The sequence below is a fragment of the Suricata suricatta genome, chromosome 12 (assembly GCF_006229205.1).
Source record: "Suricata suricatta isolate VVHF042 chromosome 12, meerkat_22Aug2017_6uvM2_HiC, whole genome shotgun sequence".
NCBI lineage: Eukaryota > Metazoa > Chordata > Mammalia > Carnivora > Herpestidae > Suricata > Suricata suricatta.
Window position 1 is genome coordinate 29,352,302 of NC_043711.1, and position 15,476 is coordinate 29,367,777.

The 15,476-nt window shown below is 43.7% G+C and overlaps 1 protein-coding gene and 1 long non-coding RNA gene across 3 annotated transcripts in view; one reads left to right on the top strand and one right to left on the bottom strand.

Annotated features, from left to right (window-relative positions):
• Positions 1-15,476, bottom strand: part of CADPS (calcium dependent secretion activator) — a 467,826-nt gene that overhangs the window by 158,474 nt on the left and 293,876 nt on the right. Inside the window, 2 exon segments of the mRNA XM_029917033.1 lie at positions 2,708-2,816; positions 14,586-14,652. Of these exon segments, the coding sequence (XP_029772893.1) occupies positions 2,708-2,816; positions 14,586-14,652 (176 nt within the window).
• The window catches only part of LOC115273780, a 33,320-nt gene continuing 26,694 nt past the window's right edge, over positions 8,851-15,476 (top strand). For both annotated transcript variants that reach the window (XR_003900943.1, XR_003900945.1), the window contains exon 1: positions 8,851-9,047. This is a non-coding gene — a long non-coding RNA (uncharacterized LOC115273780). The remainder of the gene's footprint in view (positions 9,048-15,476) is intronic.

Consider the following 15,476-nt stretch of genomic DNA (forward strand, 5'->3'; position numbering starts at 1 on the left):
CATGGTCTATTTATTTATTTATTAAAAGTTTATTAAGTCACTTTTGAGAGGAGAGAGAGAGAGAGAGAGACAGAGAGAGAGAGAGAGAGAGAGAGAGAGAGAGAGAGAGAGAGAATATATATCTCAAGCAGGCTCTGCTGTCAGCACAGAGCCCGATGCGGGGCTCGAACTCACAAATGATGAGATCATGACCTGAGTCAAAATCAAGAGATAGGAGCATAACTGACTGAGCCACCCAGGAGCCCGGACCTAGTCTATTCCTAATGGCAAAGCTGTCTAAGGCTTAACATGCTTATTTAAATTGTGCCGTTGAATTCTTCAGAACATCCTTTTATTCAGACTTAATTACTCAATCTCATAGAACTTGAGAAATCACAAACCATACCCAGGGAGAGTTGAAGGTTTTCATTTTTAGGTTATGATGAATAGCCTCTATGTAAAATTCACACGCGATTATTTACGAATTCTCCAAATTAACATTTCCAAGATACTAAGCAGATAGAGCTGGCGGGGCACGCAGGCGCATGTCCAGGTTTCCATTTAGATGGGAGGCCGACGCAAAGGCAAGGACACGCACCCCTACAACACGGCTCTGTGCCGCCCCATATCAACCTCCACCTGTGCGCTCGGCTCACAACCTGCATAAAGCCAAGAGCAGGAGAAGGAGGAGGGACTCAGAAGTCCTTCCCCATTTGCACACTCACCTGTCAGGGGGCAGTTGAGGGAGTTTTCAAACTTCTGAGGACAGTGGCTAAATTGTGCATGACTTCGATCTCCAACTGGCAAGCCTGACCGTACATAGGAATCCTTCTAGAGTGCTTATTTAACTATGAGGATTCTGCCCTCCGGCCCTCTGGCTCGTAGGTTAGGAGTGGGGGCCAGGAGCTTCTACTGCTAACAAGCACTCTTTAAGAAGTTCTGAATTAGGCTTCCTGTGACAATTGGGAGCCTTGAAATCTCCATTTTCAATCAAATGTCATTTTGGAAGTAAATAGGACTTCACACATGGAAGAGCAGAGAAGAACGGCTGATTATCCTCAAGAACATAATCCATTTACTTTCCATTTGCATCTCTGGGAAAGGAATTTATAAATTCCATCCCCTGGGATCAGTGCGGAAAGGAGGAGAGAGGCTTAGACTATATGTGCGTGGCTAACTTTTTGTGTGTACAGAACAGCTTTCTCTCCGCTCCTGCCCTCCCTACTGGAGGAACAGAATCCTGCTTTCCTATGTATGCTAAATTAACAATTCTAGCTTTTCTCTAGCGGTACGCATCGCTGTATTTTCCTGCAAGTGCCAAAGAATGACGTGGGCTAGACCCTGAGTTCCAGCTCCTTTCCTCTCTTTTCAAAATGGGAAACACGATCCTGGTCCGGTCTCCTTGGTGGGATTGTGTCAGGTGCAAATGCAACCCTGTGGGAGAAAGGAGCCCCAGACGGGCGTAGAAGGAATGACTGTCCCAAGATGCTATTGTATTTCCTTCTCACTGGGGCCCTTTCACCCCCCACCTGAAAACGCAGGTCTTTGGAAAGTTGGAATCTATTTTTCTAAAGGGAATTGGAAGGTTTGCGAGGAATGCAAACGATCACAGAAACCTATGAGACTGGTTTCTTAATGTAGAAGCCGTAGCCTTTCAATGGGATGTTGTAGGAAACTGTTTCAGACCCATAGTCACTATTCATTAGGCCGGCTTTCCAGGCAGAGCCTCTAACGTTTGCCTTACGTGGTCAGCTCCCAATCAGGCTCTGGCCCCAAAGCAGATTGCCAAGGCGGGAGGTGGGGGTTGGTCCGCCCGACTCAGGGCTGGGATCCGGAAGGTGCTGACTTTCTGAAGCGGGGCTGGGCCTTTCCTTGCCGCACCTTTTCAGGTTAACATCCGATCTTTTCTCAAACTCTGTTTTTCTTTTATGTGTATTTTGTTGCATGTGGAAGAGCAATATGGGAGTAGAAAAAAAGGTTTTGGGCCAAATAAAGCAGTATGGTTGGAAATGCTTCCCTTGTGCGGATTTGGCATAAAAATAAACTTCTCTGGGAGAGGGCTGTTGGTGCTTGTTGATCATTAATATGCTGAAATGATTTCGCACCCCCCCCCACCATTTTGAAGGTTCTTTGAGGCTGATTTTTATTCATATTTTCCCCCGGGAAAAAGATGAAACGGTGGGGGGGGGGGAAGAGGTGTGAGGGGGCAGGATGTAGAACTTATGAGAAATGCTGCCGTTTGTGTGGTTCTTTTAGTTACATAAGGCTTAGAACTCGGATGTCAATGTCTATGCCGGGGACTGGTGGCATCTTAGGAAAGGAGACGTGTAGGGAGGGCTTTCTTTTCAAGTGCCATCGGCTGCCCCTGAAATGTAGTTGGCAGACAGATATACAGGTCGGGCTCCCTTAGACATGGGGACGCAGACCCCGCCAAGCCCACACGTCCCTGGTGAAAGACAACACACAGTAGGACTCCTCATTTAGGCATTTCCTTTGTAGTATTCTAGGTGGAGTACTGGGTGAAACTGAATCCCTTGACTGGATGGCACTCACTTACCCAAGATGGAAACTCTGCAAGACCAGCGCCTAGGTCTGTCCTGGTCACGTATAAGACCTAGTAACTCTGCTCGGTGCCCAGGACTGAGAAGTGCCCAGGAAATGTTAGCTGGCTGTGACTTGTGTCAGGGGAGAGTGCTGTGGGTTCAGAGCCTCAACGGCAGGCGGGTACCTGGCTGGGGGTCCGTGTAGTCCACAGTGTAGCCATCCAGCTGCAGAAGTTCCTGAGGCTCCGCTTTTTTCTCCCGATAACTGCACATGGCAAACGTGTACTGACTGACCTGGGAAGGCAAAGCAAATGGTCAGGTTGTTCCCCGGCTCTGTCCCTTGAAGACACCTTCTCCCGTCAACCATGTCCTTGTCCCCGAGGCCCTGGACTTCATAGCTGGGTTCAAGCTGAGGTTTGCTACCTGCTGGCTATGTGAGTTAGAGCACATTACTCAGCCTCTCTGGTCCTTTGTTACCCCATGTGTTGGATATGCTCTGAGCACCTGCCTCCCCACTGGCTTATTGTGAGTGCTGAATGAGTTCACCCGTGGAATGTACTTAGAATTTGTTCTTGGTGCTAAGTAAGTGCTTGATAAAAGCTAGAAGTTATTATTATTGCTGTTTGTTATTTTAATGGGCCAAGCCATATGAAATTGCCATATTTTGTAGTCAAAACTGGTTAAATAGTGGAAATTTTTATTGGTTCTACCTGAGATAACCTTGGCCCTGGCTGAGACGGCCACGTTTGTACAAACCTTTTGGTCAGTCGTCAGGGACCAGACGCTCATTTACAAATGCCCTATTGCTTGTCACCATTTTATTTTTTGCAAGCCAATTCTCAGCATCAAGCCACACACTTCGTTTCCCCTCTCCCTTCTCCCACGGAAGGAGGGCTTCTGGTTGCTTTGGGAAGTCTTGCCTGCATCTCAGACAAGTGCAGGAGTGACATGCTGTCATAAGCAATGAGCACTCGATCACTAGGTGCCAGTCACAGTAGAGCCATCCTCAGCCCCTGACAGCACGGCCGCTGTCCCTCGGCAGCCCTCACTGGTGACACGGGCATCCACGCCAGCGCTGGGCGAGGGCTCCGCAGCTGCGGGCTGGCCTCCAGGACCCTGTCGCCATGGTGTGCACAGACCCAGTGTGGATCCTTCACATTTCTGCATCTGGCTCATCTGCAAGGTGTCTGGGGGAGAGCGAGCATCCTTCAGGGTTTGGGCTAAAAGCCTGTGGGGTTATTTACCATCCATGATGTCAAGCATCTCGGAGAAGGAGTGCCACATCCCTTATCTCTTAGTTCCCTTTATTAAGGGAGACATTTTCTAAGTGAATTTTGATCCCTACTGGGGACATCATTAGCCTCCTCCACGATGAGATCTTTTTTTTAATGGCAATTAGAAATTGGTGCTCTCCATCCCTGTACCCATCACCCATCTCCCGCATCCTCTGGGGCCTAAGGGTCCTAATGGCAGATAAAGGAGTGTAATTGGTTTATCTACTGCTGCCCTCTGTTGGTTCCTAGTGAAAACTTTCTTCACGATGCATATGGTTTGCAGAACTTGCTCCTTATAGTGCAAGGCCCTGAGGGACCTCAAGGAAAACAGGACAGATCACTAAGAGTACTTTTGTAAGCGGACATGCACTACTCTTTGCAATAAGCAGAACAGCCAAGAGCATCCTCTTCTCCTAAAACGGAGGGTTAAGGGTGCAAACGTGGGGGTCACATTGGCCAAGGGGGCCATCCTAGCTCTGATAAGCTTCCACCTACTTAAGTCCCAGCGTCCTCATCTGTATTTTACTTGCATCTTACTGTTGCAGGGGGGATGAACTGAGCAATAAAGAACTTTACATACCGTGTGTGACAATCACGCCAAACACTCAATATAGCATTTAAATAAGCAGCTTCCTTGCATTTAGTGCTAGGATTCTAATATAGAGAAGTTGAGTAGGTATATTTGCCTCCTGGATTATAAATCCGTTGAAAGTAAGGCTAGGGAGTCAAATGTCTTGGTTATATTTGCCTCCTTATAAACAAAGTCTACGATATAAAGGGCATTTGCTAATTGAGTCTGATTGGTTCTAGAAAATCAAGTATGTATAATCTAATAAAGAGAGTTTTGGGGGGGTTCCAAATTTACATGCTATCCCAGGCACAGCACCAGGCCTTTCCAACTCATTACTTGTCTGAATAAATGATCTCCCAGCATGATAGTGGCCATACATATGGCTGGAGTGATTGCGTAGTGATTTTTACCTGTCTCTGGCAACACAAGAAATGATGTAGTTTGTTAATATGATGATTAGCCAGAGAGTTGCAGACGCTAACTTGAGATCAGAAAAATATCACAACAGAAGGGTGTTATTTCAAGATTCATGCATTTACTATTGCTACACACTTTGGGCTTTTTGATTTTCCTGTTCTATTTCAGGTGTCTGCTTCTTGGAGCGCTGTACTCTGCTGCCCTCTGCTGGTAAGACTGCAGAAGTTGCCCTGGCAAGCTTCAGGCTAACAAACTAGAGTCGGTTTATTAGAAGCATTGTTAAGTGGGGATTGGGTAACCGACTTGAGAAAATAAAGGCAGAAAGAAGAAATTCCAATTACTACAAATCTGAGGGGGAAACCTCAGTTTTTCTGGCACGCTGGAAGGGTGGGGAAATAGCAAGAGGTTTGGGAATGTTTTGATTAAACAAATTTGTTTTATTTATGGGAGGGGGGAGAGAGAGACAGAGAGAGACAGAGACAGAGAGAGACAGAGACAGAGAGGGAGAGGGAGAGGGAGAGGGAGAGGGAGAGGGAGGGAGAGAAGGGCAGGGAAAGGGACACAGAGAATCTGGAGCAGGCTCCAGGCTCTGAGCTGTTAGCACAGAGCCCTATGTGGGGCATAACTTCACGAACTATGAGATCATGACCTGAGCAAAAGGTGGACACTCAACCAACTAAGCCACCCAGGTACCCCAGTTTTGATCTTTTTAAAGCTTCTACAAGACATCACCAAGTGAAAGGTATTGCCAATGACATGAAAGTTTCTCTGCTGCAGTAAAATTCTCTTTCAACTGAATTTTGACAAGAGCTTAATGAGATGTTGAGCACGAGTGTAATGATGGCACAGAAAGACCCAGAATACACGTCACAAATCAGAGAGTTGGCCACCGTGCCACAGAGGCTGGCCCAGAACAACAGAAAACAGAGATGCAGTGATCTGAAATGATCTGCAGACATCTGAGCTCCCCAAGACTGCCAGGTTTGCATCTTTGGGATTTTCAGCTGGTGCATCCCACATACGGAATCATGGGATCAGACGGGCTGTTGGGACTTCTGAGGGTGTCACCTTCAAGGGATGTTTATAGGCGCTGGACCTCCAATGTACAAGGCAACCCTCACTTTAGGTCACTCTTTAAACTAGTTCAAGGTTTATTAACTGTTTCTTAAAGAACACTTTAAGAAAGGGGCTGAGGCTGCTTTCACTAGAGTGTATGGGAGAGGGAGTGTCAGTTATAAACATGTGGATTCGTTAAGACAGAACAACAGAATCTCAGGTCAGGGTGGGTCTCAGGGATATTTTTCATAACTGCTCTAGATATTTCCTAAAGCACCCTAAAGCTTGAGAACCATCGTTGTCATATACAGGAGCTGTTCAACTATTTTCGGTCCCTGACTTTCAGTGATATTTAACAACTGGTGCCCAGATATGAGAGGAAAGGGTCAGTGCTTTCTTTTTCTCGAACTCTGCCTTCTCCCCCTTCCCACCACCCCTGGGAGAGGAAGTCCTTGCACACACAACTAAAGATAGAATGCATTTTGTCTAACCCCTCTCCTTGCCTTCACCATCATTCCTTATGAAGCCTCAGCTGTTATTTTTACAGAACCCCGGTCACTAGCCCTTGCCCAAAGTTCACATATATCCATTTTAGAGAAGAGTTCTTTATTTACAGTAGATTCATTCATTCATTGAACAAACGCTTAGGTAATACGTTTGATGCTAGATAACCTGTATATAAATTTATAATATATATTTATACATTATAAAATATATGAATATATAACATATTTATATATTTATAAATATAGAGATGTGATACTTATATTTATATTTATAATATTTATAATATTTATGTTTATTTATATAGACATATTTATATATAGATGTAATATTTATATTTATAAATACATTTATGTTGTATATATAAATATAAATATTTATAAATATAAAGTTATAAAAAGACATGATTTTATAAAAATATAAAAATAAATGTTTATAAATATAAAGATGTACAAAACCAGATATGATTTCCACTCTCTTGTCTAGGGTGAAGGCAGACATTAATCACACTCCCTCAGAAATGTGTAACTTTGATCGGGACATGGATTTGAAAGAGAGATATATGGTACCAGGCGAGCTCAAGAATTTGGTCTAGTGGGTGGCCATGGGAAGTTTTCGGGAGGAAGCACTGACTGAGCCAAGATTTGAAGATGGAGACATTTTTATGATATGAAGAATAGAATTCCTGGGATCAAGAAATATTTTTATTTTAAAAATAGGCTTAACTTAAATTTTTAAAATTTTTTTCTAAAAAAGTTTATTCGTTTTTGAGAGAGAAACAGAGAGCGAGAGAGAGCGAGAAAGAGAGAATGTGGGAGGTGCAGAGAAAGAGGGAAATGAGAGACTCCTGAGCAGGTTCTGTTGTCAGCCCAGAGCCAGAGGCGGGACTTGAATCCACATACCAAGCCCTGAGATCATGGCCTGAGCCGAAATCAAGGGTCAGACTTCAACCTACTGAGCCACCCAGGGGCTTTTAAAAAAAAATACTTATTTTTAAGTCATCTCTATGTCCAATTTGGGGCTTGAACTAACAGCTCCAAGATCAAGTGGACTGAGCCGCCAGGCACCCTAGAACCATTCTTAATGTGACTTGGTAGTAAATGAAGGGCCACAGAGTCTAAATCCTAGACTCCTGGTTGACGTTAACCTGAAGGCCACTTAGTGGAATAGAGGGAGAGTAGTTTTAGAGCTATACAGACCTGGATTTGATCTTCAGATCTGTTATTTTCTAGGTGTGTGACCTGGGGTAATTCAGTTAACTCTACTGGGATTCAGTTTCATTCTCTTTAAACGGAGATGATCACTGTGGAACATTTCTTATGTTTGAATACAGAGCATTAATTTCCCTGGTAGTTGAATTCTGATTTTACTTGGGGAATCACCATTTCCCCCACTTTCAGCCTATTATATAGCTCCTGTAGCGGTATCTGCACCTCTAGCTGGAGGTAGGGTGGGGCTGGAGGTAGGGTGGGTGGGACATAGGGCCCTGGCCTAGCCAGTCCGAATCTTATTTTCTTGGCTGCAGTGATTGGTACGGAGATGAGCACGTGACTGCATTGGGTCAATAAAAGCTCAATCAGAGGCTCTGCTTGAACTACTGAGGATGAAAAGCTTTCTTTGCTGTGAGGCTGCTAAACTGGAGTAAATCTTGAGCCTTCCCAGTGTTCTGCATGGAAGGAAGTTGTTTGAGGGTGATACCTACTCATCAGAAAGCACAATCAAGAGATGGTATTGATAGAGGATCAAAGCGCTGAGGGCTTTGCTTGAGCCCCGCTAGGACCTAGCCTGGCCAGAAGACTCTCTGTTAGATTGCTAATTTAACTAACTAACCAATACAATTCTTCTCCCTTGAAAACTTAAGGTAGTTTGGGTTGATGTCATGTGCAACCAGAATAGAAATAGACATGTTCTTTAAGGGAATTGTAAACTTGAGTGGGAAAAATGAACATTTGGAGAGTTAAAAACCACTACTTATAGGTCTTAAAATTCTTTAAAAATTTTTTTTAATGTTTATTTATTTTTGAGAAAGAGACAGAGTGTGAGTGGGGGAGGGGCAGAGAGAGAGGGGGACACAGAATCCAATACAGGCTCCAGGCTCTGAGCTGTCAGCACAGAGCCCCACGTGGGGCTTGAACCCATGAACCTCAAGACCATGACCTGAGCCAAAGTTGGATGCTCAGCTGAGCCACCCAGGCATCCAGGTCTTACAATTCATTTGCAGGGTTAACTTATTTTAATATGGTTTCCTGAGTGACAACTGCTATATTCCAAGGCACTTTACATTTTCTGACAATATTTGATCTCCTTCAGATTTAGTGAGTTTTCCAGAAGCTAGAGCAGTCAGAGTTTTTAGTCTTTATATTCTACATAGGGAGTCAGCAATAGGGTAGTCCTGCTTCTGTCTGATGCAAGGTCATTTAATTCTAGAACACTGTATATGCATAAATCTCTTGGAGACCGGTCCCACCAAGTGCTTGGAATCTTGGAATGCATTTGGAGTCAGAAGACCTGTGCTACGTTTCACATTGGCTGCCTATTAGCTGTTGACTGTGGGCAAGTCACTTAACCACTCTGAACCTCACTTTCCTCAAATATGAAATGGGATAAGACGTGTCCTTACTGTAAAGACCAACTGTAAAGGCGGTAAAGGCTGTAAAGACCAACTGGATGAACATTTTGCAAAGTCTAAGAGGCCACACAAATGTGAGCAATTGTTAGCATTATTAGAAGAGCCACATAATATTATGGTTTGTGTGGTGCTAGAAGGGGAAAAAAATAGCTCAGAAATATTTTGCTGAGGACCCGTCAAAAACTGATTTTAACCTGAAGTCTTTTGGGCATAGAGGAAAAAGTTTATTTTATTCTAGTTTTTGAGTAAAATATTTGTAAAGCAAAAAGATCAGAGTGATGAGACTTCCTAGCCTGGTCTGGATGATGAGTTGGCGGCTTCCATTCCTCCCCTCACGCCCCCAAGGCGGGAACTCCGGGGAGAGCTCTCAGGAATTGGCACATTTATCATTAGCATTGGTTTGCTCAGAGTTCCTAGCAAGGGCAACCAGAGTGTTTGGTCCTTGCCGTGGCTTCTAGGGTTTAGAATGAATTTACCAGCAGTTTCTTGACTTGGGGTGCGGAGGACTCATTTCCCCTAACTCCCTCAGCTAGAGTTTGCAGCCATGTTTTTGAGGCATTGATTGGAATGTAAAGGAACGTGGCTGAGGAAGCTTTGTGATGTCACTTGCGTGTAATCATCTGTGTCACTATTCTGATGCTCTGCTCCAAGGGGGGCATAAACTCTGAGCTGGTGTTGTCTGAAGGGGACAGGAGCCTTCATTTTATTTTTAATTTATTTATTTATTTATTTATGTTTTTTATTTTTGAGAGAGAGAGAGACAGAGCATCAACAGGGGAGGAGCAGAAAGAGAGTGAAGACACGGAATTCAAAGCAGGCTCCAGGCTGTGAGCTGTCAGCAGAGCTCGAACTCATGAACTGTAATATCATAACCTAAGCTGAAGTCAGTCACGTAACCAGCTGAGCCACTCAGGCGCCCCAGGATGTGGATTTTAAATAGCACCCAGTGCTGGTGGTCAAGGCCCATACCTGGAGAACACCACCTCACTGCATAGGAAGACTTAAGTCTGTGGCACAGAACCCTCCCGCCACCAGCTTGGGGGCAGCCTCCAGCCACATCCATCATGATTTTAGCCACAGTCCTTAAAAATGGGAATCACTGCTTTGGCTCAAAACCTCTCTGAAGATGTCCTTTGTCCCTGGCTAGTAGGAATTCCATTTACAATCTATCTTTTGGTTCCCCCAAGGTCGTAACACTAAAAGGAAATCTCACTTAGGGAGAATTTTAATAGTTCTGCATTATAGACCAAGATGTAGCTCTGTATGCTTGTCTGCATGTGGGATGGAGGGGCTGGGGCTGGGAGGGGAGATGATATTGAGACAGGTGTTGGATGTGTTTTCTTCCTCTTTGGTTTTCCAAATGGTTTTCCTTGAATTACATTTAATGGAATTCATAATTGTATTGGGAATTAAGTATTGCAAACTCTCTATAAAAATACTTCCTGAGACCTAACATCTAAGTAGAAAGGAAGAAACACTGAGTGAGTCACTTGGGTAGATGTACTTCCTGTGTGTGGTCTGCACAGTGATGTCCTTGAAGCTGGTTCCAAGGCTGCCTGGGGAGTGAGGGACAGGCTGAGGGCCATCTGTGTCCCCCCTGGCTCCTTCAGCCTTCCCCACATTTGGCCAGGGTGGTTCTCCTGGTTTTGCCTTTTGAGTTTCGATGGAAGGGTTGGGTGGCTAAAAGAAACTGGTGATCATTTATACCTGTGGTTGAAACCAACACCTAGCAAACCAAGCAGCCTGAGAGATTTCGCTTCCCTTGAACTGGGCCAGACTAGGGTGGCCTTGAACGTGTCTCATAACTATTATGACACTGGGGTTGTTTCAAAAGGGGTGAGTATTTGGGTTATCGGTTTGATAAAGAACCTGTAAATGTGATCACTTAAGCAACGGAGGAGAAAAAGTGGAAAGAATCCAAAGACAATGCGGTGTTTTCTAGGCAGGATCAAACTGCTTTTAGACATTGTTGTGCTGAACAGGGCTTTGTGATGGTGGGCGGGCACGTCACCTCTGCTGGCCACAGAGGTGGTTAAGGGAGGAATCTGATTTAAGTTGAAACTGATGGTTACATTTGGAGGATCAATGACCCAACAAACCTCAATGGTTCTTGAAAGTTATGAGAACCATGTGTAAGTGAAATCTATTGAGATCCAGAAATTGCTCTCTTCTGCCGTCTAAGAAAAATGTTGAACTTTAAATGGGCTGGTATGTTCTTTGCTGATTTTTACAGTGAGTGCAGAACTTGGTTTTTAGCAACTGCGCGATTCATATCTTCTTGTGGTAGAAAGCTCAGTGTGAAGGCCCTAAAACGTCTGTGTTCCAGTTATACTGCCTAAAACAATCATTCTCTCCTCAGTTCAGTACATATTGTACAGACGGGCTTCACTGATATTTTTGGCACATTTCCTTGTGTTTCTTTCCTGAAAAGTTTTCCCCCCCTTGTAGTCACTTGCAGAGTGAGAGGTCAGCTATTTCTAAGTATTTTGTCATTTCAAAGATTTTCAGAGAAAAGTCATGTGTCCAGTGGATCAATAATGGCTAGCTCAAGGGGAGGAGGGGAGATTCTCTATTATTGGGAGAGGGCCACTTGTCCCACTTCCTCTGCAAAGTTGTCACCAGCCACTCTCCAGGCCATTTGATCTTTCCTTTCTCAGAACCACTTGAAGCCTAGTCTGGGTCCTTCTTCTCACTCTTCCTTTTCCTTCTTTCTTCCACCAAACATTTCCCGGATGCCCATATCAGGTACTGAGCTAGAGGATGTGTAATTGTGTGGTGAGGGAAAGAAGGAAGGACACAAAGATGAATGAAACCAAACTGGCCCTGTGATAACACATAATCTACTGGGAGAGGCCAGACCAACTCACAGGTGATTCCAAGGAAGGCCACTATGCCCAGTGAGAGGTGCTGGATGGGGGAGAATTTTCCATAATCCTGTGCTGCCTCTTGGTGCCTTTTGCTTCTCCATTTTTATAAAGCCCTCTCTTTAGAGTGGGCACCAACTGTTTTTGCTTGCCTAGCATCCATTTCTCCTTCTGGTAATGGTATCCTAGTTTTGCATTGGAGACAGCCCCGTGGGACTACTCATCAAAGTGCCATGGGCTGCCCCTGCTAAAAGTCAGGTTGTGACTCAGGCTCAATCAATTTCTCTTTCACATTCAGCCACTGAATGGAGATGCAAGGGTGGAAAGTGGTCCAGGCCAACTTTGTCTTAGGACCACGTTGATGACATGGCCATGATTCCCTCTGCCTGGATTTCTGGAACTTCTTTGGGTCTTGTTGTAGTAAGGATGGCTTCTTCAGCTTTTTCAACAATCCTTTAAACTATCTTAAGAGGCTTCTAATACATGATGATGATGATGATGATTATGACCTTAATTAGCTTGGGTCTGTTTCTGCTGCTTACACATATAAAGCACTTCTAACAGATTCCCTTCTGGAGGTGAGAGACCAGTCCTCATAGTTCTTCTCTATGACCTACCAAGTGCCCTACTCAGAGGAGATGCTCAATAAATATCGGCCATATTTAGGTATGTTTGATATCAAAATATCAAACATAGTTGATAGTTTGAGGAAATATATCTCAGGATGAAATATCTTCTTTGCCTAGCTGTGGATTATTTGGGAGATTGGACACCATTCCAAAGTTTCCCTTAGGCTAATTTATTCTAAGGTTTTCTTCTGCCCCGTAGCAATCACAAAAGCAAAGATGACCTCTTGTTTATGGCCAGAGAGATGCATTCTGCCTTAGTGGCACAGCAGAGGCTTGACTAGATCTACAGGAAGTCTTATCCTAGAAGGTCAGGGTTGGGAGAACCTTCAAGGCCACCAGGCCTAAGAGGCCATTGCTTTATAGTGAGGGTTTAGAATTGGAATGGCTCTACATACTAGTCAATGCCTATGGTGAACACAGTAGCCCAATGAACACCTTCAGTCACTGAACTACAAGTTGCCTCGCTTTGTGGCATCTTCCAGAATACAGTATATATTAATACTTTTTAAAAATTAAATCACAGTGCATATGCTCTAGTGGAGATCGCAAATTAAAAAGAGATAATGGCAGATGCCCTGTAAACTGAAAAATCCTGATGCAAGAAACAGATGAACCAATTTTTAAAAAGGGCAGGGGAGATTCTCAAGGACAAGTAGCACTATTTCTGGACATTTTTTTTCTTAAATAGACAAGAGAGCAAAGGTACTATTTATACGTTACTCATGTATTTTTAAAAAAATTTTTAGTGTTTTTTTACTTATTTTTGAAAGACAGAGAGAGAGTGCGAGCAGGGGAGGGTCACAGAGAAGGAGACCCAGAATCTGAAGCAGACTCCAGGCTCTGAGCTAGCTGTCAGCACAGAGCCCTACGCGGGGTTCAAACTCACGAATCATGAGATTATGACCTGCACCAAAGCTAGTCACTCAACTGACTGAGCCACCCAGGCGCCCCACTCATGTATTATTAATACCAATATCTGCATCCACATCAGTATCTATATATAGATAGGTATTACTTACTGCACGGTTAATAATAGTCTCAACCGGGGAATCCCACAAGACCTTCCAAAAGGAAAATTCTACAGGTATTTGAGCCAGAGCTATCTATGCAAACATTGAAAAATGTCTACAGTGATTTATGTTTTAAAAAAAAATGGGGCACCTCTGTGGCTCAGTCAGTTAAGCGTCCAGCTTCGGCTCAGGTCATGATCTCACGGTTCATGGGTTCAAGCCCCGCGTTGGGCTCAGTGCTGACAGCTAGCTCAGAGCCTGAAGCCTGCTTTGGATTCTGTGTCTCCCTCTCTCTCTGACCCTGCCCTGCTTGTGCTGTCTCACTCTGTCCCTCATAAATAAATAAATGTAAAAAAATTTTTTTAATTTTTTACATAAAAAAAAACCAAGCGAACTGTGGACAACACAGAGTTTAGTCATATATATACATATATATACACATATATATGTATATATATGTATATATATGAGTGTGTGTGTGTGTATATATACATACACAAAAGAGTTGATCTGGAAAAATATATTCCAGACTGTTAAACATAAAGGTGGTCAGTTAAGACTTTTGGAAGGCCTCACGAATCAAGAAGAGTGGTGCACTCCCCCCAAAGCCAGGGAATTCAAAATCAAGCATACCAAACAGTAAAAGAGATATCAAAAGTCTGAATAAATTCTGACTCTTTATTCATAATGAGTATCCTAGTACCTTTGGAAATAGCACATTCTTCTAAACCAGTGTCAGTGCTCCTACTGGCCTAACCAGGCACATGCTTGCTTCCTCCCGGGGGTCCTTTATCACCAGCAGCTCACCGCTCCTGCTCATCTTACTTACTTCTGTATTCCAGGATTCCAAAATAATGAGCATGCATTAGTTTTTATAATTTTAAAGTGATGTAAATATTGGGAAAAGGAACACAAGAGAGTGCTGTGGGTCATAGAAATTTCTATGTCCCTCTGAATGGTGGTCACATACTTACACAAAGGGTAAGAATTCATGAAGCTAAATGCTTGAACACTGTGTGCTCTAAGTTCTTCCTCAAATAAAAACCATATTAATCCTATCAAATCCTTAATACTGATGGCTCTTAAGACAGACAAAGTTGAAGAGTTACCTGGACCAAAACAAAAAACCTTTTCTTCCATCTCTTCCAGACATTCTTACCGATGGCCCATAAATACCTAAGGAAAAGGAAAGAGAGTTGCATTAATGCTTGAGCAACAGCACTGTTTCATTCACTTCACCATGAAGCTTGGTACTCATAAACAAGGAAATGCACGTGGCTCAGAAAAGGAACTCAAATTTTGGTGCTGTGTCACTGAGGATAAGGAATAGCAGGCAAGGTTCACTTCCACTCCCAGAAGGAATTGTGGCCCCTCATCACACTTGACTTATATTTCTTGATGGATTCCAGAAAGCACCTCGAAAAATGTGACCTTGAGACTTAATTTTGTATGTGTTAAAAGTCTACCAGGTAGGGAAACTTCTGTCAAAGCTGTACGAGAGTGAAAAGAATGCTAAATTCTACAACCAGCCCCTTCACCTCATGTTGAGGCTCAGTCCGGAGTTGCCCCCTGCCTTTTCATTGTAATTCTGTCAAATGCAGGTATATTACAGGGAGGAAATTTCAAGTCAACATAGAAAGTCCTCCCTATAACTCTCCCCTTTCCCCAAATGCTCTTCTGCTGATGGAAATTCATCTTGATACGGAAAAGTAAAATAAAAGGAGAGTTAAGAATTACAGAGGAATAACTCAAAGCTATCTGGAGATTTTATGAGCAGTCTTACTAATTCATTCGTGAATTACTCCACTGGCCTTGTGGACTGCCACACCCTCAACTGGCACTGATCAAGGAAGTGGGCCCCTGCCTTTCAGCCTCTACTGGACCCAGATCTCTCAACTGGTCATACTCAAAAACATTCAAATACTCAAGTTCCCAAATTAGCTTTTATCTGCTATAAAAATCAACCAGACAACTTCCAAATCCTCCCTTTACCTGGAATC